The following is a 26,478-nucleotide window of genomic DNA, read 5'->3' on the forward strand; positions in this document are numbered from 1 at the left end:
ATGGGAATGATTGCTAATGGTTATGGGGTTTCTTTTGGGATGATGAAAAGAATGAGCTTGCTGGGACTTCCTTGGTGGTCCAGTGGCTAAGACTCTAAGCTCTCAGTGTAAGGGGCCCAGGTTTGATCCCTGGTCAGGGAACTAGATTCCACATGCCACAACTAAAGAGCCTGCTTGCCGCAATGAAGATCAAAGATCCCACGTGTCACAGATAAGACCCAGCGCAGCCAAATAAATAAATACATTTAAAAAAAAAAGAATGAGCTTGCTGTATTCTAGGTACCAAAAGGCCAGTGTGGGAAAAATGGTAGAGGATGGGGCTGGAGATGTGATGAGAGCTGATCATGAGGAAGCGCTGGGTTGGTGAGAAGCTTGCATTTTATTCTGGTACAGTGGGGGAGCCACTGGGAAGTCTTCAAGCAGGAAAGGAACAAGATAGCACTTACCATTTTTAAAGATGCTGGTGGCTGTGTGTGGGCCGTGGGTGGTGAGGGGACCTAAATAAAAGCAGGGAGATTGGGTGGAGAGGCTGCTGCTGGGGTCCGGGGGAGAGACGATGGTGGCCTGGGGCAGAGTGCGGGCCTTGGGGATGGAGTGATGAGAACCGACTTAGGGTTTATTTTGAAGGTAGAACTAGTGGGACTTGATGGATTAAAGGGAAAGAGACTGAGGGCTAGGGAAGAATGGAGAATGCCATTTACATTTTCAACTTGAGCAACTAAAAGGATGGGGTTGGCGTTTACTGAGATGAGGAAGCCTGTGGAAGGAACACCTTTGGGGCACTCAGAGTTTGAGCAGCTTATTAGATATCCACGCACAATGTCAGGGGAGCCGTTGGGTGGGCTGGTCTAGAGTTCAGGACTGAGACCCATGTCTGATCTTCATCCCATGGAGACAGTATTTAAAACCTGAGCCTGGGTGAGCTTCCTGGGGATAGGTGTGGGTATGGAAGAGAGAAGATCCCAGGGCTGTGCCTAGGGAGTCAGGCTATGTAGAAATCAAGCCAAAGAAGAGCCCCCAGCGCAGCAGACCAAGAAAAGCAGCCAGCAAGGCAGGAGGGAAAAAACGGCAGTTCTACCTCTGCAGTGGAGAAAGTGTTTCCAGAAGGGAGGGCCCACACTGTTCAGTGAGTGCTGCTGAGAGGATGAGGAGATGGGGACAGAGGAGTCATCTTAGGACTTAGCAGTGTAACTAGAGATTGGGCTCCCTGTGAGTCCAACTTCCCTGATAACTTGGTTGGTAAAGAATCTGCCTGCAATGCAGGAGACCCTGGTCTGATTCCTGGGTCAGGAAGATCCCCTGGAGAAGGGAAAGGCTACCCACTCCAGTATTCTGGCCTGGAGAATTCCATGGACTGCACAGTCCATGGGGGTCTCAAAGAGCTGGACAGGACGGAGCGACTTTCACTTTCACTTTTCCCTGTGAGTCTGAGCACCCAGCACATGTGTGCTGTGCTGTGCTTGGTCGCTCAGTTGTGTCACCCAGCACATAGTAGATGCTTATTTAAAGGTTGGAGGACTTGAAATGAGCATGTTCTGGACTATGCAGCATAGACTGCCCAGAGCATCAGAGTTCGAGCTAGGAATCAGTTATCTATCAAGGGGAAGGAGCTGAGGAGCACGGGCCACTGGGGAGCCCATTGTCACAGGGAGGCTGAGGGTGGCTGGGAGGCTGGTGGAGGCCGGGGAGCCCAAGGAGCACAGGATGCTGGCTTGCCCATCCGCACATTTTGTGAGGGCCTTCTCTCCACATCTCCCCTTTTCCTTCAGGAGGTGATTCATATTTCAATATATTCCAGCTGAAAAAGGATCCGATTTTGAGCAGGTGGTAAGTCAGTACACTGAAATTTGATATATTTTGACTAATGCAGTTTGAAATTTGAAAACTGCAGACGATTTTATTCAGGATCCATTTTTATACCAACTCATTATTGGGGGGAAAAGGCAAGATTTCAGGTTTCTGGAGGAGGATGTGTGAACCCAGGCCTGTCACCACTAAGCTTCTCTAAGCAGGCTTGACCTGGCCAGCCGGCTTGCTGCCTGCCTCGGCTGCCTCACGTTCCTGCTGAAATGCTTTCTTTAGCTACCCCTTTCAAGCATCCGCCTGGGGTTACTAGCCCAATTTAATCTGACCTTTGGCCCTGCCTCTGTCGTACCAACTCCGGCAAATCCCCAGGGTTGGCACTTAAGACAAGTTTTGTGATAACAGTCAATGGTATTACACAGAATTTCCACTTCTTTCCCCATCTGCCTCCTCCATTTCCCCAGCCTTGCAAGTGAGAAGCACAAGGAGAGGAAATAAATAACGACGATGGGGTGGGTTGAGAGGGCTGGTGAAGCTGTCGGCAAGGGAGCAGAGACAGTGTCTGTGGGATGCGGTGAGGGTCCCTGAGGGGCCAGGGGTCTCGAAGAAGAGAGAGAGCTGTCTTCCCATCCATCAATGCCAGATCCAGCTTTGTCTGGGTCTTGGTTCCCCATCTCGGGTGAATCACTGCACTTTGTTGAGCCTTATTTTTCTCAGCTGTAAAATAAGGATATGAATACCTTCCTAATAATTTTTTGGGGGAGGACTTCCCTGGTGGTCCAGTGGTTAACAATCTGCCTTGCAACACAGCGTACACAGGTTCGATCCCTGGTGGGGGAACTAAGATACCACATGCCAAGAGGAATCTAAGCCCACATGCCACATAACTAGAGAGTTAGTGCACCGCTACAAAAGATCCAGCACGACTCAACGAAGAGCCTGTGTGCTGCAACTAAGACCAAATGCAGCCAAATAAACAAATATAAATAAATAATCTTTGTGGGGGAATATCTAATGAGTGGGCTTTCCTGTTGATGCAGTAGTAAAGAATCTGCCTGCCAATGCAGGAGACGAAAGAGTTGAGGGTTCGATCCCTGGGTCGGGAAGATCCCCTGGAGGAGGAAATGGCAACCCACTCCAGTATTCTTGCTGGAAAATCCCATGGACAGAGGAGCCTGGACGGCTACAATCCAGGGGATCGCAAGGTGTCAGACACGACTAAGCGACTGAGCACACACATACACTTCTAAAGAGTATATGTGGATGCTCCCAGGATGGTATATCTGTCACACAGGAGGGATTCAACATGTGTTTATCTGTGCTTCCCCACCCCAGAGGTCTCCTCTTTGTAGGAGGCACACAGCTTTTGTCTCCTGAGTAGCTCACAGCCTAGATGGGAAGAAAACCCTGTGGTTGGTGACTTCTTGGGCGTGGAACGTAAGTCTGTATAGACTAACCTTTCTGGGTGACTTGTCATCGTGTATCAGGAGGACTGATAATGAATCTCTGATTTAGGGAAAGAGTAAAAAAAAAATTTTTGGATAAAGCATTATGCATAAGGATGTTCATTTCAATATTATTTAGTTTTAGCTTAACTGACTCTTAAAAGAATCAATAGGTACATTCACACGGTAATAAATTGGAAACTCCTGACAGGTATACAAGTGAATTTCCCTTCATACCAGTCCCTAAGCTTCCAGGAGAGTCTCCCAGGAGGCAAATGATATTACCAGTTTTGCCATGATAATTTATAGCAGCGAAAAACGGAAAACAATCTAAATGTCTCAGAAAAATAAATTATGGTCTGTCCATACAATAGGATCCTCTGTAGTCTCTAAAAATCATACCTGATCTTTCGTCACTTGACTGTGGTTGCCTCTTATCCTCAGCATCTGCTGTTCCCTCTGCCTGGAATGCCCACTCACCCAGTGGAGTCCTTCTCAACCTTCAGACTCCCAGCCCTCCCACCCCCGTGGACAAGGGGAGCCCCCACAGTTCTCCTGGCTACCTGGATCTCTCTCCTTATACTCCTCCTTCAGTTCAGTCGCTCAGTCATGTCCAACTCTTTGCAACCCCATGGACTGCAGCACCCCAGGCCTCCCTGTCCATCTCCAACTCCCGGAGTTTACTCAACTCATGTCCACTGAGTCGGTGACACCATCCAATGATTAGATATGGATATGGCCCTTCAGTGAGGGTCTGTTTTCCCATCAGACTGTATTCTCCTGGAGGGTGGGGTTAGTCTGTCTGCTGGGCTCCCCAAGGCTGCTTTAGAGCAGAGACTCACAGATGGAGGCACCTGGAGAGCAGCTGAACGAATGAATAAGTTAGGCAGAAAACGCAGGCTACAGAGCTGCATATATAGCATGATCCCAGTTTTATTGCTTTAAATAAAATTTTTATTTAAATTTTATATATCCCTACGTAAATGAAGGAACTCTCGTAAGAAGGTACAGGAAGGCCCCGTGGATGATTGTCAAGGATAATAGGATTGTGGTGATTTTTCTTCCTTTTTAGTTCTATACATTTCACATTTTCCACAATTGGCAAGTATTATTTTAAAGCTAAAACAAGTAAGGAAGAGTGACTTTAAAGGAAAACCTTGTGGGGGAAAATAGGTAGGGCTTGGGGACACCAGGAAGCCCCCCGCCACCTGGACTAAAGCTCTCTGGATAAGGGTCAGAAGCTGCCCTGTGCTGGTGGCTGGCCAGACGAGGGTCCCTGAAGAAAGTACGGGGCTCCAGCAGCAGGGAGGAGACAGCAGTTCAAGGCCTGGGACCTAAGATTCTCAGCTAAACTCAGCAGGGTATTTTTTTTTTTCTGTAGGATTTATTTATTTTATTGAAGAGTAAATGTAAGCAAATATAAGGTATAAAAAATAAGAAAGTTAACATCCCTGAGCCCGCTGCTCAGTTTAACACATAGAACACCACAGATCCATGTGAAGCATTCCCTGCCGAGTGTCTTAAGGAGCCAATAGAGAGATTCTGCAAAAGGGTCAAAAGAGAAAGGTCTGTGAGGTGAGGCCTGAAATGCCTGGTAAATTACTCTCTTCGGCATGAGGTCTCTCCTGCTGCTAAAACTTACTGTAAAATATATATTGTATATATTTGGACTTCCCAGGTGGCTCGAGTGGTATAAATAATCCGACTGCCAATGCAGGAGATGCAGGTTCGATCCCTGAGTCGGGAAAATTCCCCCAGAGGAGGAAATGGCAACTCACTCCAGTATTCTTGCTGGGATAATCCCATGGACATAGGAGCCTGGTGGGCTACAGTCAATAGAGTCACAAAGAGTCAGATACGACTGAAGTGACTGAGCACGCACGCATGTGTTTACCCATAACAAGCCATCTCAGCCAACTCTAGCACCTGGTTTCCTTGCTTTGGGCTAGAATTACATCAGCGAAATCATTCATTCATGCACTCACCAGACAAGCTTGGATAAGCTCCACATACCTGGCACTAGTTGGGGGTGGTTCCCCCCAACCCCAAGGAAACTTAGGGCACTGCTCCCACAAGAAGAGCAGGAATTGGGGGAGCAGCGCCAGACCATGGAGGGCTTGGGAGTCATGCTCAGCAGGAGGGACCTCACATCTGTGAGGATTCTTATTTGCAAGCAACAGACACCTGCCTTGACTAATTTAAATAAAAGGCAATTTTTGGGGGAGTATACTGAGTCCTTCACAGAATCTCCCAGAGGGCTGGGGACTCCACAGGTAGGAAAAACAGCCCAAGGGAAGGCAAAGACACCTCCAGTGAGCACCTCTAAGGTTCTCACCGCAGCCTCTGCCCCCGTTGGCTCTGCCACTGCTGCCATCCTGGCAAGCATGTGTCCTGCTCGGCCCCCTGTATATCCACCTCATTAACTCCCAGCTCAGAAGTCTGGGGTGGTAGTGTCAAGTGGCAGAGCCCCGACCCTGGGTCTTGGCGGAGCTGCAAGGGAGGCTGGAAAAGGGAGGGCTGGACCTTTTCAGCTTCCACGGGGAAGGAAAGGCTCATCTACATAAACTGGAAGATCTGCCAAGTACAGGAAGAGGGTTTAGCTGCTGGGTGGCTGACAAGAGTGACAGATGTCCACAACATACTCTCCTGAAGGCATCTGGGGAAGACTGTCAGTTCATGGAAGCCAGGAACTGGTTCTTTTATTCCCAGAGCCCTCTTGGCATGGTGCCTGGTCAGAGGAAAGTAGGGGAGTAAATATTTGCTGAGCTAATGCACCGTCAGGGCTTCCAGGTGGAGCTAGTAGTAAAGAACCCACCTGCCAATGCAGGAGACATAAGAAATCCAGGTTCCATCCTTGGGTCTGGAGTAGAAAGTAGCAACCCACTCCAGGATGCTTGCCTGGAAAACTCCATGGACAGAGGAGCCTTGTGGGCTACAGTCCATGGGGCTGCAAAGAGTCAGACACGACTGAGCACACACACACGCACACACACAGTGCAATGTCAGCAGGGGAGTGACCTGAGCAGGTTTCAAGGGAGGGGCCAGACAGCCCCACCTGTCCAGTGAAAGGTAAGGGGATCTTGGGCAGAGCCTGGGGCAGTGGCCGTGGAAGCCTGGGTTTGCAGGCACTCTGTCCTCTTGTCCCCACAAACCTTGTGTGTGACCAGGGTGGCTTGATTTCTCACCACACAGAGGGCCTGTTTCATTCCGTTTTCTTCCTCCTCAAACTCCCTCCCTCTTCCTTCCCTCAGCTCTCAGCTGATGACCCCACTTACTTCCGGGAGAAAATAGAAGCCCTCAGAAGCTAACACATCCTCCTGTCTTCAGGAGGAACACCTGCACCAGAGGTGTTCTTTGGACCTCTGGATCTTGGTCTCTTTGGTCCTCTCACTCCTAAGCCATCAATTTCTCTCTCCCTTTCCTCCTGGATCACCCCCAGGAGCATGCAAACAGACTCTAGTGTCTTTTCTTCCATCTTAGAAAACAAACAACCTCCCTGGACCCTACACCCCTTCGGGTCCTGCCCAGACTGTCTGCTCCCTTCGCATCCAAGCTTCCCTAGTGAGTGGCCTCTGGGTGCTCCCAGCTGCTGATCCCGGAGTCCCCTGGGAGCCTTCATCCCTCTCCTACTGACAACAGGCTGGGCCCTTTGAAGGACCTTGACCAGTGAAGCGTGAACTGGAGTGACATGCACCCCTGGAAACGAAAGCCTCAAGTGCCAGTCCTCTGTCCGCTCTGCATCCCTGAGCAGAGCGGCAGCTGCCCTGCCTGAGCAAGAAGCCAGTCTTTGTTGCTGTGGCCGTGGAGATTCTGGGTCCCTGGTCACATCAGCGTGCCCCAGCCTGTCCTGACTGATACAGTGCTGTCTCCCCTCCTCAGCTCCCATTCACTCTTCATCCCACTCCCACATGCCTTCTGCCCCTCCTTTCTACCAGCAACGAACTTTCCAGCATCACCCATTACCTACGCATTGTCAAATACACTCTCCAGTCCTCAAGGAAACTCTCAGCCACTCTCATCACGACTAATTCCTCCTTCCTTCTCAAAACACCCTTGGCTTTGGTCGTGCCACACTTTCCAGGCTTTCCTCTGACCTCATTGCCCATCCTTCTCCTTTACACACCTTAAGAATTGCTGTGTTGCCAGAGTCCGCAATCCTTTATCTTCTCACACTCTCTCTCTCTCTCTCTTTTTTTTGGCTGTGCCATGCATCATGTGGAACTTCCCTGACCAGGGATTGAACCCACACCCTTTGCGTTGGAAGTGCAGTGTCTTAACCACTGGACCGCCAGGGAAGTCTTGACTCTAACTTCTCTCTTGACTCTCAGAGGTGACCTCATCCATTCCCATGGATGGAAATACCATCTCTATGCTGGTGCCTCCCAAGTGTGCTTCTCACCTCTGGGCTTCAGTTTTGTACAACTCTGTAAGATTTATGACTTTGTTCATCCTAGGCGGAGCTCTTCACGGCCCCAACACCTGTTTTCCTAGGCTCCTCCCATCTTGCTGTACTCTTACGCTCTGCAGCCTCCTGTCTCCCTTACAACGGTCCATCCGTATGTCCGTCAGTTCTGCAACCCAGATGTTTCTCAGCCTGTCCACTGCTGTCTGTCTCCATGGCCCCTACCCCTTCTGAATCCTCCGTGTCTCTCATGGATGACAGCCGTAGGCCTCGCTGCCTCCCTTCTTGGTCCCACAAATCCATGCTCCCCCCAAATCTGATCAGGTTGCTAGTACTTCGGTTTCCTGCCAGAAACAGAATCAGATCCAAAGTCTGTTTATTTATGGCTGTGCGGGGTCTTCATTGCTGTGCGCCGGCTTCCTCTGGTTGCGACAAGTGTGGGCCTCTCCTTGCAGTGGCCGGAACGTGGCTTGTTTCGGAACGTGGCTGTAGGCGCACAGGCTTCAGTGGTGCAGCACGTGGGCTCAGTGGTCGTGGAGCACAGGCTCTAGGTTACACAGGCTTCACTACTTGCAGTTCCCAGGCCCTGGAGCACAGGCTCAATAGCTGTGGCACGCAGACTTGGTTGCTTCGCAGCCTGTGGGATCTTCCCCGACCAGGGATGGAACCCATGTCCCTTGCATTGGCAGGTGGATTCTTATCCACGGTGCCTCCAGGGAAGTCCCAGAACTAAACTCTTGACTGAGCCTTTTAAAGCCATTTTTGACCCCATCACACGTCCCTCTCATCCACACCAAGTTCAGTTCTGCCCCAGGACCTATTCACCTGTAGTTCCCACTGCCTGGAAAGCTGTTCTTCAGCTCCTTCTTAATATTAGGTGTCAACCCAAGTGTCAACCGCTCCTCAGAGAGGCCATTCATTCATTCATCTGTCTTAAACCCCCTTCCTGTGTCCCCAGTGCCTACCGCTCTGTCAGTTTGGGCGTCTCTGGTTGTTTAAATCATCTCCCCCTAGACTGTAAGCTCCACGAGGGAAGGAGTTACGTCTCTTACTGTTGTAGCACCAAGCACGGAGCTGTTCCTCACATGAATGAAAGAACTGGAAGGCAGATTCAGAAAGGGGTGATCGATAAACAGGACGTGAGTTCTGAAGGCCTTTCACAAACAGCAAGGAAGGAGTGGCTGCTCCAGGGACTCAGAATGAGGGGTCTTGGTGGAGAGCTCTGCACCTGCTTCTCAAAGGCTGGGTTCCATCTGTTTTCCTCCAGGGATTGGTAGAGCAACCCCCGCAACTCCCTTCTCTCACACGCCTTCAGGAGCCCCCTAGGAAGGCATCTCAATGGACACTTGCCCCCTGAGGACTGTCCCAACCCTGCAGAGGTTCCCAGCCCCAGTTATCACACCATAAGGGTGTCAGGGGGCCTGTCTGGTTGCATGTGGGCCTACAGTTTTCTGGGGTTTGTGGGGACAGACAATTGGTTCCAGATGGAGGAGACAGGGCACAGAGCCTTCTCTGAAGCCCCTGGGAAGGGCTGGCTTTCAGAGGCCCTTGTCCTCAGCCTTGGAGTCCTGGAGGCCACAGCCCGGGTTCTGGGGCCCACAGACTGGGAAGCAAATTTGAGTAGCAGTGAACACATATTATAAGCCCCAGGGCAGCTTTGCAAAGTGAAGATAGAGCTCATATGACCAGGGCTTTGTGCAGAGAGCTGGTCATGTGTCGGGGGATGGACTGGGAGAGAGAGCCAAGTACAAAGGTCAAGACCTCGTCCCCCGCCCCGCCCCGCGGCCCCACCCCCACCCCCGACCTGCTATGCCCTGGGGCAGCAGAGGCCTGGCAGGAACTTGAGGTTGAGCCCTGACTTGGAATCTAATCCATCAGGTCCCTCTGCCAGGCCTCTGGGGTCTGGGAGCGCCAGGGTGGGTGGGGTGAAAGCCAGGGTCCACGGGGTAGGGGGCGGGGAGGCAGCGGCTTCCTCTGATGGAGTAGCGGTAACGGTAATGCAGCCCTCAGCCTTGGGGATGCCCAGCCCTCAGCCTTGGGGATGCCCCGCCCTGCAGCCGGTCTGGGTACCAGTTCAGAGCACAGCCTCAGTGAGTGCTGCCAACACCCAAGAAGGCAGGTGCTCTAAGTCCCCATTCCCGGACTGAGAAACTGAGGCTGCAGAGGTTTGGTGGCCTGTCTGAGCTTGTCCAGATGAAACGTGCTGCCTTTGGGACTGGTCCCAGGCCCAGGCAGTTCATGGACACAGAGCTGCCTGTGCCGGCCTCCAGTGTAGCCCCTCACCTCTCCATCCCACTCAGGGACCCCCGCAGTGAGGAGGTGATAGACACGGTTAGGCAGAGGAGAGAGGAGGCTGAGTTTGCTCCAACAAGGCCTCCTGAGAGCTTGGCGGCCCAATTAGCACGGCGTTCCCGGCCAGGCCCGCTCGGGGGACTAGCTGCAGCAGATGAAAGCTGAAAGGTTATTCCAATAAGGTGCCGCCCACTTCCCAGCTGAGAGTGATCCTGGTGTGCTGGAGGGGCTTGGAGTGGGTACATAATTCAGCGTGTCAGGAGGAGAGCAGGAGCTATAGGCAAAGCCAGAGTGGGCGCTGAGATAAGACGGGGATGTCACGGGCGGGCGTGCCTCTCCTTGGAAGAGGGCCCTGCCCCCTCCCTGGGGTGGAGTTCAGGAACGGTCAGGATGAAAGGGCTGGGTGGCCAGCCCCCTCGATGGTCTCCAGAGACAAAGGTGTGCTGAAACATTCACATGCGGGCACGCAGGTATGTGCACACGGCCATGTCCACACACATAGATAAACATACATGTAGATGTGCAGACACTCACACACACACAGGCTCTGTCTAGGCCCCAGGGTGCAGCCACAGGGCCTGAGGTGTGGGTCTGAAGAACGATCGTGCCTCATGCCTGCCTGTTTACTCGCCCCTCATCCTGTGGCCAGAAGTTTTTTGGGGGGGCCATGGCACTCCTGGCCCCCAGATAGGTTGACTGAGATTTGTTTGGGACTTTCAGATATTAGCACTAAAAGTCCTGTGTCCTGGGAAACTCCTGAGTCCCAGACAAACCTGTGCTGGTCGCCTGCCCCAGGCCCCAGGCAGGCCCGGCGTGTCCCCTCCCTCCCCAAGTCCTCCTCTGTCACCTCCGTGCTGGCCAAGGGCCCCTTGAAAGAGAGCCACAGCTGAGTCTCTGCTCACCACGGAGGCCTGTGCACTAATCAAGACCACTATGTTTATTGAGCACCTACTATGGCTTCCCTGGTGGCTCAGAGGTTAAAGCGTCTGCCTGCAATGCGGGAGACCTGGGTTCCATCCCTGGGTTGGGAAGATCCCCTGGAGAAGGAAATGGCAGCCCACTCCAATATTCTTGCCTGGAGAATCCCATGGACGGAGGAGCCTGATGGGCTACAGCCCATAGGGTCACAAAGAGTCGGACATGACTGAGGACTTCACTTCATTATGAGCCAGGCTCTGGGCCTAGAGTTTTCTTCCTGAGTACCTACTGTGTGTCGGGCACTGTTCTAGGCCCTGAGGGCACAGCAGGGAACACTAGACAAGATCACTCCTCATGGAACTGCCCCTCAAGTGAGGGAAGACAGAAAATAACATCAATTAAAAAGTGACGGGAATTTATTAGGAAAGAAGAAATGTTACGGGGAAAAGTAAAACAGGGAAGGGGTCATTGAAAATAGGCTGCGGGGGGCGGAATTCCCAAGCAGTCCAGTGGTTAGGACTCTGTGCTCCCACTGCTGAGGGCCTGGGTTCCATCCCTGGTTGGGGAACTAAGATCCCACGAGCCGAGTGGTGCGGCCAAAAATATAAATGGATTGAAAGTGTTAGTCACTCAGCTGTGTCCAGCTCTTTGCCACCCCATAGACTGTAGCCCACCAGGCTCCTCTGTCCATGGGATTCTCCAGACAAGAATACTGGAGTGGGTTGCCATGCCCTTCTCCAGGGGATCTTCCCATCCCAGGTCTCCTGCATTGCAGTCAGATTCTTTACTGTCTGAGCCACCAGGGAAGCCCCTAAATAAATAAACAAATATTTTCAAAGGCTGCTGGGGAAGGCCTCCCTGAGCAGGTGACATGGGGAGGGGCTTGAACGGAGAGGTGAGGGCAGGAACCCTGCAGGTGTCCTGGGGCAAGCTTCCAGCAGAGTGGACGGTGCGTGCAGAAGGCTGGAGACAGGATGTGCCCGGCATGGAAAGGACAAGAGCAGGGAAACCCAGCTCCGCCCCGGCTGGCTTCTTTGTCTCCAGAAGTGACCTGGGTTTGGGTGTGGCACAGAGGGGCAGTGCCGTGTGGCTGGAGGCGCCAGTCACTCTGTGAGCACAGGAGGCTTGGCCTGAGGCCGTTATTGGCAACAGAGCCATCCCGTTAGCATCGATTGGCTTAGAGAGGAGCGCCAGGCCAGGCTGGGGCAGCAGCGGGGCCAGGAGCTGAGCCCCGGGCAGGGGGGGCAGGCTGCAGAAGCAGGAGGACTGACCACACGGCTGACCGGTCTCTAAGCCTCCAGAGCCCCACGGAGCTGCCTGGTGGCTCCAGGGGATATCAGCCCACTGGGCTGGCACCCTGCATGGGTGTGGGGAAGGGCAGGCACCAGACTCAGGCCAGAGTGACGCCCGAGACCTTGGGGCCAGGGAGGGCAGACCAGGCCTCAGACGAGGATGCCCTCGCTGTCCTGCTCACCAGCAGTGTGGCCTTGGCCAGCCCCTCCCCTCTGTGCCTCCCACCTGTGGGGTAGCAGGAGGATACCATGTAAGGAACCTGCTACTCGGTTCTGGTACAGGGTTGGGTCCCGTTTGGTTAGCTCCCTTCCCATTCTGGGGGAAGGGAAGCTGCAGGGCCCCTGAGACAGGAGCAGGGGCCCTATTAGTGGTGCTGGTCCCAGTGGGAGCTCACTGGCTTCCCCAGCCCTGGGTAGCCCTTACCCAGCTTAAGCTGTAGTTACAGCCTCATAGGGAGTTCAGGCTACTTAGAGGCTAAGAGAAGGGCTGCGGTAAGATAGGGCCTGCTGCCTACTTCCCCACCTCAGTACTTTGGCACGTGCTGTCCTCTGCCTGGAATGCCCTTTCCACCCAGCCCACGAGGTCCAGCCCCTATGGAAATTTTCATAGGCACAGCTTATGAATGGGCTGCTGAGTCTGGGTGAGGGGCCTGCCCAAGCCCAGGCTACTCACCCAGATCCTCACAGGTCCCTGCTCAGCAGGTGAGGGATTTGGGGATTTGAGGCAAAGAAGACATGAAGACTGGCTTCTCAGGTGGCACAGTGGTAAAGAATCCACCTGCCAACGCAGGAGATGCAAGAGATGAGGATTTGATCCCTGGGTCAGGAAGATCCCCTGGAGTAGGAAATGGCAACCTACTCTGATATTCTTGCCTGGAAAATTCTATGGACAAAGAAGCCTGGTGGGCTACAGTCCATGGGGCCGCAAAGAGTCAGACACGGCCGCAAAGAGTCAGACACAACTGAGCGCGCACTCACACACACACACACACACACACACGGGACTTGAAGACAGTAATGGCTCTCCTTTTCTGCACACCCTTTGTGCTGGCAGGGGAGCAAGAAGACTTCATGGAGGAAGTGGCACAAGGCAGCAAGTGCCTTTCCCATCACACACCAAGGCGCCTACTCTGGGCCTGGCACCTGCTGGACAGTCTGGTATTGAGACCCCCATCTGCTGTGTGTGTGTGCTCAGTCACTCAGTCGTGTCTGACTCTCCATGGGATTCTACAGGCAAGAATACTGGAGTGGGTTGCTGTTTCCTTTTCCAGGGGCATCTTCCCAACCCAGGAATTGAACCCACCTGCCAAGTTCTTCCCAGGCCCCTCCCTACCCTGGCACTCTGCATACTCCAAGACTTTGGCGACAAGTGTTGAATGGAGGAAGGAATGAATGAGGCTGCAAATCTGTGTGTGGGAGGCCAGGAGGTCTGGGAGCAGCCGAGTAGACAATCAGGTGGATGCCCCTGGAGTAGGCGGAGAGCAGGGGGAGGAAGGGGGAGCAGGAGAGGAGACAGTGGAGGATGAGAGCCAGAGGAAGTCCAGAGTTTGAGTCTGCACCTTACTTTCTCCAGCCCACTCAGGTAGAGTGACCTCCTTGTTCCCCAGGACATGGCAAGGAAGCTGATGGGAGGAAGCATAAGGCTCCTCCATGGAGACTTGTATCCATGCTAATTTGCAATCTTAAAATGCACAGCAAAGGCACCAGTGTCATTGTTAGTACATTAATCAGTAATCAGTGGGTCGGGGCTCCCATGGGCCACACAGAGCGGGCACGGGGGCACAGGAGGAGCTGTGGCGAAGCAGTGCCAGCCTCCCTGGGAAGAAATAGGCAGGGTGATGATCCATGACCAGGGCACATGCTGGCTCAGGCAGAGGAGGCGGGGTAGGCTGGGAGAGCTGGTCCAAGGCCTTGGAGATGGAACCAGCTTCCAGGTTGGAGAAGCAGACTCAGTTGAGACCCACTGCAGTGCCCAGTGGTAGGGAGCAGCGGTCACTGGCCTGGGTCCCCTGGCATCTCAATAGTACCCGAGGATGGAGAGCAGCTCTAAGCATCGCCTGGGGTCCCTGCCTCCTCCTGGGCCGCTCTCAGGGGAACAGCCCCTCTCAGGCTCCTGCCCTGAGTGCCACCTTTATACTCCTTCCCCCACCCACGATATCTGACCGCTCCCACCTGCCAAAATGTGTTCATATGCTGACCGCTAAGGCCACACCTAGATTTTTGGACTTTTGGCTCCTTTACCCAAACCAGGGTCTTTGCCTGGCTTCCCCTGTACCCCAACACCTCCAGCCAGGGGCACCTGCCTAAGGGAGGGGTGTGGCTTTTATGGAGCACCCCCAGCTTCTCTGAGGATGACTTCAGAAAATCCCCACCCACAGCCTTTCAAAGACAGAGCCACAGCAGCAGGCAGAAGGGCTGTCTGCCCCACCCCAGGTCAGGGGGCAGGAAACCTCCTCCCTCACCCCCACACACACAGGGTGGTTCTGAGGCTCTGAGGAATGTGAGCAGAGCACTCTGTAAACTCTGTAAGCTGCACAAATGTCGGCGGTATTAACACTGAGCCTGCCAGGGCTCAGCCTGCTCCCACTGCGGGCCACGCTCCCTGCCTGACTTAAAGGAAGGAAGTGCCTTGTCTTTGCAGGACCCCAGGGGGTGGGGGTGGGGGTCTTTTGTGGCCCTGTCCTCTTCAGCACAGTGAGCGCCCTGAATGTCCCTGAGCTAGGAAGGGGACCCTGGGCTCCCTCATGGTGCCAGGGCGAGGGCGCCTCCCCAGGGCCATCTGGGCCGGGAGGAGGAGCAGAGATGAGCAAGGGGAGATGGGGTGGTGGGCTGTGTGGAAGATGCAACCGGTATTTGCTGGGCCCTCCTCCCAGCCCTGGTGTTGGAGGCTCAAGGCAGTGGGCAGGCTCCCTGAGAGTCAGCCTGAGTTTTGGGGGCCAGGCTCCTAGGGGGTCCTCCCACTGCAGAGTCTCCTCCTGAAGGGCTGGGGCCCCCTGGCCAGACCTGGAGGTCAGACTCCACTCAGGGAGTGCTGGCCTAGCGATCCTCTCCTACTCTTGTTACACACGGGGAAACTGCGGCTCAAAAGGACCCCCTGCCTGGGGCTGGGGCTGCAGACTGTTCAATGGTGGTGATGACTGTTCAATGGTGGTGATGACTGAAGCGGGGCAGGGGCCACAGAGAGCGTGGCCCAGCCCAGAATGGGAACTCACAGCTGCTCTGCCACCATCGCCACAACTGCCGAGGTCATAATTGCTCTGAAATCGCAACCCAACACAATTATGCAGAAACCGAATTATGTGCGATGATTTTTCTGTGTTGGAAACGTTGTTGAAGCCGGGTGATTACAGGGGGACAGGAAGCAGCTGCCACTCTCTGGGAACCCATAACTCCCAACAGCTGGGAGCTGTCGCTTATTTACGACGCCGTTTCTGGGAGGAAAGAGAGGGTGGCAGGGGTGGTGAGGTCCGCTGGAGCCCGGGCAGGCAGCTCTAGGGCAGCGGCCGGCCCGAGACCGGGAGTAGGGGCCCACCCGAGAGTGGCCGGGAGGGTTAGTTCTCTCATCCAATATGCTCTGGGTACAGCTGGCAGCCGGAAGAACCAGCCGAGCTGCCCCAGGCACCCAGCTCTCCCCAGAGGCCTGTGATCAGCCAAGCTGGAAGGGAAGGATCAGGAAGCCAACCCCAGCAGGAACGAGATGACGGCCTGGCCCTGCAGGGTGGGGGTCTACAGGCCTAGAGCCGGTCCCCACAACACTGGCGTGTCTGCCAGGCTGCCCGGGGCAGCTGCGACCCTGGAAAAAGGCAGGTAATGACGATCATCCATAATGAGGCTGCTGTGATAATGAGTGCGTGGCTGTTATCCGACCACAGGCTGGACACATCCGAAAATAAATTATTTTAAGGATCCATTAACGAATGCCTAATTAATGCCCAATTAGAGAGAAGCTACAGAGGAAATGCTCTGGACAATCGAAAGGCAAGGCCTGATTTGCAGTGGTAGCCTGGGATCTCCAGAGAGCTGGGGAGAGGGGAGGGACCAGACAGTGGACCGTAGTGGGGGGCAGTCTCTCTCTGGCTACTCCTAGGACCCCAGAACCATCAGTCCTGGTGCCTCCCACAGTCCTGCTCTCTCTCTGTCTCTCCCTCTCTCTCTCTCTCTCACACACGCATACACACACGTGTCCTTTGCAGAGAAAAACTATTATTACTTAGAAATGAGGAATCTTAAGTCATGGGGGATGATGCATGCTTGAGGACGTGGAAGGCACTGTAAATGAGAAATCTTTCAAGATAAAACTTTGGTGACATGCCTGCTCGCTTTGTTTGTTATTGGGAATAATTGAAATAAAAAGACTCTTCAGGAGCCCATATGAGATATTTACTTTGTTAGAACAGGAGCCTGCCCCACTATCTGCTCATGCAGATAAAGGCAAGTAAGTGGCAGAGCTGAGACCCCAGGGGGACAGGACCCCCGAGGCTGGCTGCTGAGTCCACGGGCTGTGACCCCAATCCCAGCCAGGATGACAGGGCCTAAGGGGGCGGGGCTCAGAAGCTGTGGGCGGGGCTAGGGCTTTGCAGGGTGGGGCTAAAGAAGTCCGCCAGATGTAGGGGGACCGCAGCCTCTACACCAACGCACATCACAACCCAGGCTGGAATAGAAACCCCCAGAAGAGATGGGGCGCCAGGGCATGGGAAGCCATCAGGAGTCAGGGGGCTATGACCCCAGACCCCAGATCGCTGTGTGGCTAAGACGAGGACAGAGCCCCGGTGACCAAGGAGGCTCACATACCCGTGGAGCTCGGCTTCTCTGACCGTCTCCCACGTCCCGGGCAGCCCCCTGTGACCTGGCTGTGCTCTCTCTCTCCCCTCCAGGGTGCTGTGTGGAACTGCTGCGGCTGCTGCTGGCCGGGGAGCTGCCTCTGGGCAGCGGCTGCCCGCGGGACTGCGTGTGCTACCCCGCACCCATGACAGTCAGCTGCCAGGCGCACAACTTCGCCGCCATCCCCGAGGGCATCCCGGAGGACAGCGAGCGCATCTTCCTGCAGAACAACCACATCACCCTCCTCCGGCAGGGCCACTTCAGCCCCGCCATGGTCACCCTGTGGATCTACTCCAACAACATCACCTTCATCGACCCCAACACCTTCCAGGGCTTCGTGCACCTGGAGGAGCTAGACCTTGGTGACAACCGGCAGCTGCGGACGCTGGCCCCTGAGACCTTCCAGGGCCTGGTGAAGCTCCACGCCCTCTACCTCTATAAGTGTGGGCTCAGCGCCCTGCCGGCCGGCATCTTTGGCGGCCTGCACAGCCTGCAGTACCTCTATCTGCAGGACAACCACATCGAGTACCTCCAGGATGACATCTTTGTGGACCTGGTCAACCTCAGCCACCTGTTTCTCCACGGCAACAAGCTGTGGAGCCTGGGCCAGGACACCTTCCGGGGCCTGGTGAATCTGGACCGGCTGCTGCTGCATGAGAACCAGCTGCAGTGGGTCCATCACAAGGCTTTCCACGACCTCCGCAGGCTGACCACCCTCTTCCTCTTCAACAACAGTCTCTCTGAGCTGCCAGGTGACTGCCTGGCACCCCTGGGGGCCCTGGAGTTCCTCCGCCTCAACGGGAACGCCTGGGACTGTGGCTGCCGGGCACGCTCCCTGTGGGAATGGCTGCAGAGGTTCCGGGGCTCCAGCTCGGCGGTCCCCTGCGTGTCCCCTGAGCGTCTGCACGGCCAGGACCTGAAGCTGCTGAGGGCCGAGGACTTCCGGAACTGCACGGGGCCGGCGTCCCCGCACCAGATCAAGTCGCACACGCTCACCACCACCGACAGGGCCGCCCGCAAGGAGCACCACCCACCCCACCACGGCCCTGCCAGGGACAAGGGCCACCCACACGGCCATCTGCCCGGCTCTCGGTCAGGCTCCAAGAAGCCGGGCAAGAACTGCACCAGCCATAGGAATCGCAACCAGGTCTCGAAGGCGGGCTCCGGGAAGCAGGCCCCCGAGCTGCAGGACTACGCCCCTGACTACCAGCACAAGTTCAGCTTTGACTTCATGCCCACATCACGGCCCAAGAGGAAGGGCAAGTGTGCCCGAAGGACCCCCATCCGTGCCCCCAGCGGGGTGCAGCAGGCCTCCTTGGGCACCTCCCTGAGGGCCTCGCTCCTGGCCTGGATACTGGGGCTGGTGGTCACTCTCCGCTGAGGAAGCGGGGTGCCAGCACCCAGCACTGCTACATGTCCACCAAGGAACAGAATTTCTTTTCTATTTTTACAAGTGGAGGATCTGCTGGGTTTCAGGCAAAGGCTGGTAGAGGCTTCGGCTGCTGTCTGGGCCCTGGCCAGTGGATTATAAACCCAAAGTGTACAGCCCCAAGCAGAGGGGGGTTTAGTGCATCCCACCCAGCTGTTCCCAGCCAGCCCCCTCGCCGAGCAACCATGGACAGCATCCACCCAGCAAGGCAGTTAAAGCCGCAAGGTGAATCCTTCATTAGCAACAATGGGACAGTGCCCCATGGGAGCTGAGCTCTGTGGAATCCTGGTCATTTGGAGATGTCTGAAGGGGCCCCGCCACCCTGGAGGAAGCAGGACTCAGCGAACAGACGAGAGGCTGGGCCCGCCAGCTATGTGGGGGCACGTGAGCAGGTGGCACTTTGGCTCTTGCCTGAGGCCACTTAGTCACCCTGCCCTGAATCCAACCATGTGCCACCTTCAGTCCCTCCTTTGGGGGTAATGCCTCTCATTCCTGATGTCTCAGGCAACCCTGGCAGACCAGGCCCAGCTGCTGGGCTCCAAGAACCAATTACCAAAGGCAAGATCATCAGAGGCTGAAATTCAGAACTTCATCATGTGCAATGGGGTTCTCACAGGAGGTGCAGTTTTATAACTATGTCCACTTATATATATATACACACTCTCTACATATATATACACAAATGCACAGGTCCTTTCCCTAGTCCCTTACCTAACTGTATGTCTCATCATGTTTATAAACTATATGGAAAACTATATCTGCGGAACTAAGGGTTGTATTGGTGATTTCTAGCAAGAAAGGAGTTCTAGGATTTTTGTCTAGAATCCCAACCTGGCAACGGTAGTCCCCGCGTAACCTGGGCTTTTCCCGAGCCTGGGGCCAAAGGGCAGTGGGGAGGGTCAGAGAGAAGGGGATGCCATAAGAATCACTTCAGGGGACCAATATTCTTAGATATTTAGAACATCACCATGTTTTTATATGCAACACAAGACCGTCTGCCACCCCAGCACACCCTATCACTCCCATACAGCAGCAATTGGCATCAGGGTGAGAAGCTAGAAGCAGCTTGTTGGACATCAGGGAGCCAGGCTCTGGGAAGGGGCTGGAAGGAGAAGGGGCAGGAAGGCGATTTGGGTTTCTTAGGCCGGCAGGCGAGGCAGCATTCACAGTGTTAGTCCAACAGGCTGGGCAGTGTCGTCAGCCTAGGGCTTTGCCAGCAACAGTCTGGACAGGCCAGGGAGACTCTGGGCATGAGCCCAGGCCTCCAGCATGGCTCAGCTGCTGAATTTTTCCTTGAGGCTCTTTGGTGGGCGTCCCAGCAAAGGTCCTGGGTAGGGTGGCAGGAGGGTGGCATCAGGCGGCCTTAGCAGAAGGGGAACAAAGAGGGCATTTCAAGAACCATCTCAGGCACTTTTCATTACGGAGGCCCCATCCCTCCTGGACCCTTTGAAGGTGCCCCGGGGACAGGGAGAGTTCAGGGGGGTGGCCAGACTCAGGGGTCAGAAGTGGGGATGTGCAGGGAAGGGAGCAGGAAAGCCCAGAGACAGGGGAGGGGGGCTCAAGTCAAGGTCAGCCATGCTGCTGGCTGGGGTCCGAGCGGGAGCAATTGTTTTTGGCTTTGCACAAACCCGAATTCCCCACCAGAGAAGCTGTGTGTCAGGTGCAAGAAACATTGAATCCAATTAAGAGAGAAAAATAATAATAATAATAAAATTCTCTTGGAAAGAACCCTGTTTCTCAATTCTTAACCCCGCATTCCTAAAGGAGTGGCAGATCCCAGGCTTTCGTGGGGGTGGGCGAGCCTGGTTAGGCTCAGCTCTGAAAACACAAGCACGTTTGTCGGTGGGAGGTGCTGTTTGAAGCAGGGGCACACTGACTCACTGGGACACGTGTGCCTGCACACACACACACACATGCATGCACGCACACGTTCTCGGTTCTTCGCTCTCTGACACAGGATGCGACTTACTTCCCATGCTCTGGCTGCACTGGGTCGGCACCATTTCTGTGGCTGTCCCCAGAGCAGGCTGGCCCTGGATCACTCCTGGCCTGTTCCTAAGAGCTTCACCCGCAGCAGCTGAGCTGTCGATTCTTAAGTGGGCTCTGGGGGGTAGTTGGAAGGGAACTGCCAGTTCCCAGGACCCAGAGGGTGTTCCAGGAAGCCAGAGACTGACTTATGGAATAGTGGATGTGTGTGGGGTCTGGAGGCTGCACCCACCTCCCTGGCTTTGAAGAAAGGAGTGAGTTTCCCCAAATAGAAGAAAGAGGCTGTGTTTCCAGGCCTGGACAAATCCTCCTAATTACAGGGCTGGAAATGTGCCCTAAAGGGAGTCTGGTGGCGGCAGAACAAATTATCTGCGTTTGCTCCCAGTGGTCTGCCTGCTCTTACCCAGGCCGGTGCCAGGCCTAGCCGTCCCCTTTAGAACCTGAGGATGCTGTTATGTTGTTGATTTCATTTCCAACTTTAGACAGCACAGCCCTCGGCGGGAAAATCAAGGGTCCAAGCACTTTATTACATTTTTTTTTAAAAAGACTTTGTAAGTCCTGTAATATGGGAGTGAAATGTCAGGACAAGAAATGCTAATGTTTTATAAATGATCCACTTCTGTCAAGCACAGCGCAGTCTCTGGTTGCCGACTGTTATTAGAGCTGAGGCAGAGGGGCCCAGGATGCCAGGTGTGTTTCAGCAGCTTGCTCCTCTAAGAGTAGAAGGAATAAAAGCAGCTCTGTGGTGGATGACATCACTTGTCACTCAGTGGCTCATACGCTACTCAGGCACAATGACACCGTTGTGCAGAGCATTGGAGCAAGCTGACACGTTGGGAGCTAAGCCAAGGCCCCTCAATTCACCAGACCCGGCGTCTCTTCTGGGTGGTTCAGGGCAAAGAGGGGTGGGTTCCTGCCCGGAGAGTTCCATCCTCCTCCCAGAGGCTAGGGCCATCCCCCACCCCTTTGTTCCTGGTGGGGCCAGCCCCTCTGCCGTCTTCCCTCATTGCTGTCCCCAGGCCCCAGGAGGGAGCCATCTGCTCATCTGCCACCAGTGGTCTCAGCGTTTCTCTCCACAAGTTCCTCCCCAGACCCCAGAGCTTGGCCAGCTCCCTACCCTTCATTCAACAAGCTTTAAACAAGGATCTACTTATGCCAACTATTGGCCCAGGCTCTGGGGACCTAAAAGTGTGAAGATGTGGCTTTGCCAAAAGGACCTCAGAGCCTAGATGTGGAAACAAGTATGGGATGGGTGAAATCAGAGTGGGACTGGTGTCTCTGTAAGTGCACCCCATTACCACCATGAGAAACTCAGGCAAGGTGGGGGCTGTCAGGGAGGGCTTCCGGGAGGAGGTGACACTCGATGGGTCTCAGAGGATGAGGAGGCAGCCAGAGAAGAGTGTGGGGAGTGTTCCAGGCAGAGGGCTGGAGGCATGCAATAGCACCACGTTTGGGCTATCTGCAACCAACTGTGAGTTGAAGACTGGGAATGCTGTTGGGGGAGGTGTGGGAGGTGAGCCTGGCAAGGGAAAGGCCCAGGGATCCTACTTGGGGAACTTGGATTCTACTCCAAAAGTGTAGGTGTGAGCCCCCTGCCTTGGGGTCCTCGTCCCTGCTCCAGACCCCCAGCGCCTCTGCAAGCACGTGGCCCGCACCCGTGGCACACTTGCCAATGTTCCTCAACAGTGGATTTCATCATCGAAACCTTGCCTCTTCTGCTCAGCCAGATCCTTCCCTCGTGCCAGCAGGCTGGAGCGCTCCCTGGAAGTGTGCCTGGGCCACAGTCCCATTCCCAGACACCTGCTGCTTCCAAGCTCGGAAATACCCCAGAGCTGTTTTATCTCCCAGACTCCTTCCTTCCCTATCCGCAAAGGGCTCACCCCTCAGCCCCTCTCCTCGCTTCCACAGGGCTGCCCAGACACCTCTGCATGCGCTTGCTCCAGCAGACCATCAGTGATCCCCAGAACTCCCCCAGACTGCACCTCCCTTTTTTCCTCTCCTGCTGGGGCTGTTCATTACCAGGGAGCCAAGAATCCCATTTAGCAAATGTTTACTTGCCACCTAACTAATCACTCAGCACTCTGCCACTATGGCAAATGGGGGGTTCCAGAAGGCCTGTCGGCAGGTTTGAGGGGGCTGGGAGGAGCCAGGAAGGCTTCTTGGAGGACAAGCTGCAGCATCCGGGGTCAGAGAGAACAGGTTTGCTCTGGGAGTGGGGCTCCCTGAAGTCGGCTGGGAGCCTCAGGGATTTGGTGGTTCCCAGCAAATCTGCCCTTGAGTTTCCACCACTCAGACTATCCCCACCAGCCCCTGGGTGGACCTGACTCTGGGACCCAGCTCCTCAGGGGCCTTTTCCACCCTGACCTGGAAGATGTCAGCCTTGCTTTGTGTATCTTCTTTGCTGGATCCACAGCGAGTGTACCTTTTGATGGGATCCCTCTCAATATCTAATGTTCAGCCTCTTGACGCAATTGTGGTAGCATTACAGCTCACCTCCTCCCACCCTGGCTCTCTGGTCTAAGTAGGAGTTTAGCCCATCAGCTATTACTCCCATCCCGTGTTACCAATTCCCCACCATCAGCTTGTAATGGGCCAATTTTCTTTTACCTTCTGTCTACTTGGGAAATATCTCAAGAACCTTTGTGCATTAAAATATCCTTTTCAACTCTACTCGATATCTCTTTCTGCTCCTCTAATTGTCCCTTTTAACTCACTGTGCTTTCAGTATAAATCTCCCCGTCTCCCTTCTTTGCAGGCTGTTAATAAATACAAGCTCTAAAAAAGTATACATAAATATCTACTGTTGGCTAAATAACTCACAGTACAACCAAAAAGCCAGGAAGAAAGGGAGGCTCAGCGTGAGACCTGCCTACCTGTGCTGTCTCTCTGTCTGTCTCTTTTAAGAGGGCCCCTAGAATCAGGGTGGGTTGTGGTCTTAAAATGTCCACTGGGCGAGGCAGCAGAGGATGCCCTGAGGGAGAGCGAGTGCAGGATAACTGTGAGTCCGTGTTGACATGCTCCAAAAGCAATGCGGGAGGGGTGAGAACAAAGGGGACCCTTGTGTGGGTAGCAGTGGCTAATTTAAGTGGTATTTCAGTGAGCCGGCCCACAAGGCCCCTTACCTCCAAAAGAAGTGGGTCAGCCTCCTCCGAGGTACGCCACCCGCCTGCACGGATGTGGCCTGCCCTGCATCTCTCTGCTTTCAGCTCTTATTTCTCATTACAGCTCTCCGTTTCTAAGCACCAGGAGGGTGGGGAAGGCTGTGCCTTTTGTGTCACGGATTCCTGTGTGGCAGCGTGCACATTAATGGCATGTCTGAACAGCAGAATTTGACACTGCTGCTGCAGAGCAGGCTTGGGTCACAGTGCTGTCCAAATTGGTTGAGGCTCCACCCCACCCCCACCTCCTCCTTCACTCAGGCATTTTGGGGAGCCCCTGCCAACCACAGTTTCTGTAGCTCCCTCTCAGAAAATAGAGGAAGCGAGAGATGTATTAAACTCTTCAATCTCTGTAAGTACCATTTCCCAGGAGACAGACTCTAAGGGAGAAGGAAACACAAGTGCTCAGGACCTAGACAGGTGGGAGGCCTCTGAGGCAAGAGGCTCTGGATCACCCAACCCCCCGGCTTCAGGGACGGTCATGGGCAAGACAAGGATGCCTTCCGAGTGGCAGCTGACCAGAGATGGAGGCAAGGCAGCATCCAGGTGTCTGCTCACTGCTCCAGCCAGAGAGAGATGCAAGGGACAGCCACCAAATAAGACGTTCTCAGGGACCAGGGCCGGCAGGCCAAACCCACCAAGGGAACTGTGGTGAGGGGATGGGGTCCCGGTGTGGACTGGCGCAGTCCAAGAGAGACCCCGAAAGACACACACAGTGTCACTTGGAGAGAAAAAACAACCCTCTGGGGCATCATGAAGCCAGAGTCAGAGGCAGGGAAGATGCAGACAGACAGACAGGAGGGTGCAGTAGGGAGAAAACCGCATCTCTCGGGCACTGTGTCCTGTCACCGCCCCTGTGCATCCGAGCATGGGACATTCACATGGTCCCCAGATTGGATGCCCACCACATGCACTGATGAGGAACTTACCTTCCAGCCACCAACATCCCCCTTTGTTTGACTGGGAAAAAAAAAAGTGACAATGTTATTCACTCAGTCATGTCCAACTCTGTGCAACCCTGAGGACTATAGCCTGCCAGGCTCCTCTGTCCATGGGGAGTCTCCATGCAAGAATTCTGGAGTGGGTAGCCATGCCCCCTCCAGGGGATCTTCCCGACCCAGGGATTGAACCTGGATCTCTCCCACTGCGGGCAGATTCTTTGCTGTCTGAGCCCCCAGGGAGGATTACAAGGAGCATAGTCAGGAGCAGGGTGGAGGGGGTTGTCATGTAGACACCACTCCCCGCTGCCCAGGGAGAGTGGAAGGTGGGGTGAGTCCTGCCCGCACGCTGGTGACCACTCTTTAGGGACTGGTAGGCATGTGACCAGAGACGGAATCTGGTCTGAGCCCTAGGGGGCAGCATTTCCCACTGAGCTTTGACCCTGAAAGTGCTTGTGTGCCTCCCAGCCCCGAGAAGGCTCCAGCGGACTGAGTCCTGCATCTCCTGGAGGCCGTGTCCATGGGCATGTGGCGGGTGCCTCTCCATATTGGCATTCCGCCCCCACGCTCGGGATCACTGAGGTCTCCAAGGTGTTTTTATTCTTTATCCCAGCGTCTGAGCCTCAGAAGCCCCGAGGTCCCTGACCCCTCGTCTCGCCTGCCGCCCAGAGAGTCTCTCACTGTTTCATCTGTGGCATTTAAAGTGCCACTGAGTGTCTGGCACTTTGCAAGTCTAAGGCACAGGCTCTTCTGAATTTCCACACCAGCCTCCTTTCCCGATGCCACTCCAGGCTCATCTCATCTGTGTCTCTGCTGGCTGTGAACAGAGTTCATCGGAAAGGTGACTCAGACCACCCTGGGGGCCCTACATGCCCTCAGCTCTGTGCCCACAGAGGCAGGAAGGGTGGAGACTGGATATCTTGGGTGGAAGGTGCTGTAGGAGAGGCTGCTGTGGACTCCACACCCCCAAGCTGTCCCCAATCGGCTGGACCTGTCCTGCGGCGGCCCTTCCCCACTCCCTAGACCAGACGAACATCCCTCCTGGCCTCACAGGTGATGCTCCCAGGACAGGGGTGGGGGGCTTCTCCCTGCAACCATTCTGCTGTCTTTGGAGCGCCTCTCTCCTTCCCTACCAGCCCAACACTGGGCCCAGCCTGGCCTTGGTCTCGCCAGCGGCCACCACTCCCCTCAGCCTCCTCACTCAGGGACAGCTTCATCTCTCAGAGTTGCTGACCCACTTCAACCCATGAGGCCAGCTCCAGCAAGGCCATGGCCCTGTCTTCTTGGGAATCTTTCCTCCACATCTGTTTTTCTCTCCTAAGACCAGTGATGACTGACAACAAAAAAGCAACTTAGAACTGGGTGGAATTTCAGAGTTTTTTAAAGTCCCCTTATAGACACAACCTCAGAGTTAATTGGGAAGTGTCACCTCTGAGGAGAGTGGATCACAATCCCCATTTTGCAGATTGGAAAAAATAGTCTCCTGATAATTCAAATCCATGCGTTTGAGCCCAAGACTGGGGTCTTCCCCAATACAGCTCTGGGCTTTCTTCCCCGAGTGGAAGACCCCCTCCCACATGACCCAAGGCTAAGAGTGGGAACAACCTGTGTGGGGTGGGACTCAACTCTTTCTTCCCACCCTCAGGAATTTTACCCTCAGAAGAACTGATTTGCAGAATCAATCAAAAGGCAGAATCTTTCCCTAGAGGTTCTCTCTGCATTCCTGACCCCCTAAACTTTCCCAAACTGGGTCACTGGGATTGCCAGTGACTGGAGGAGCTGGCAGACACCCCCACAAGTACCGGGGTACAGTTACAACGAACTCCCACGCTGGCACGGTTATTTCTCCAATTTCTTTCTTTTTTTTGTTTTTTTTTTAAATAATTTTATTTATTTATCTTTGGCTGTGCTGGGTCTTCGTTGCTGTGCGGGTGTTTTTCTCTAGTTGCAGAGAGTGGGAGCTGCTCTCTAGTTGCGGTGCGTGGGCTTCTCAT

At 54.5% G+C, this 26,478-nt stretch overlaps 1 protein-coding gene across 1 annotated transcript in view; it reads left to right on the forward strand.

Annotated features, from left to right (window-relative positions):
* RTN4RL1 (reticulon 4 receptor-like 1) overlaps nucleotides 1-20,083 on the forward strand; it is a 74,869-nt gene extending 54,786 nt beyond the window's left edge. Inside the window, exon 2 of the mRNA XM_010861326.1 lies at nucleotides 17,027-20,083. Coding sequence (XP_010859628.1) covers nucleotides 17,027-18,354 — 1,328 coding nt within the window. The 3' untranslated portion in view covers nucleotides 18,355-20,083. The remainder of the gene's footprint in view (nucleotides 1-17,026) is intronic.
* Nucleotides 20,084-26,478: the final 6,395 nt, after the last annotated feature.

The sequence above is a fragment of the Bison bison genome, unplaced genomic scaffold (assembly GCF_000754665.1).
Source record: "Bison bison bison isolate TAMUID 2011002044 unplaced genomic scaffold, Bison_UMD1.0 scf7180017864472, whole genome shotgun sequence".
NCBI lineage: Eukaryota > Metazoa > Chordata > Mammalia > Artiodactyla > Bovidae > Bison > Bison bison.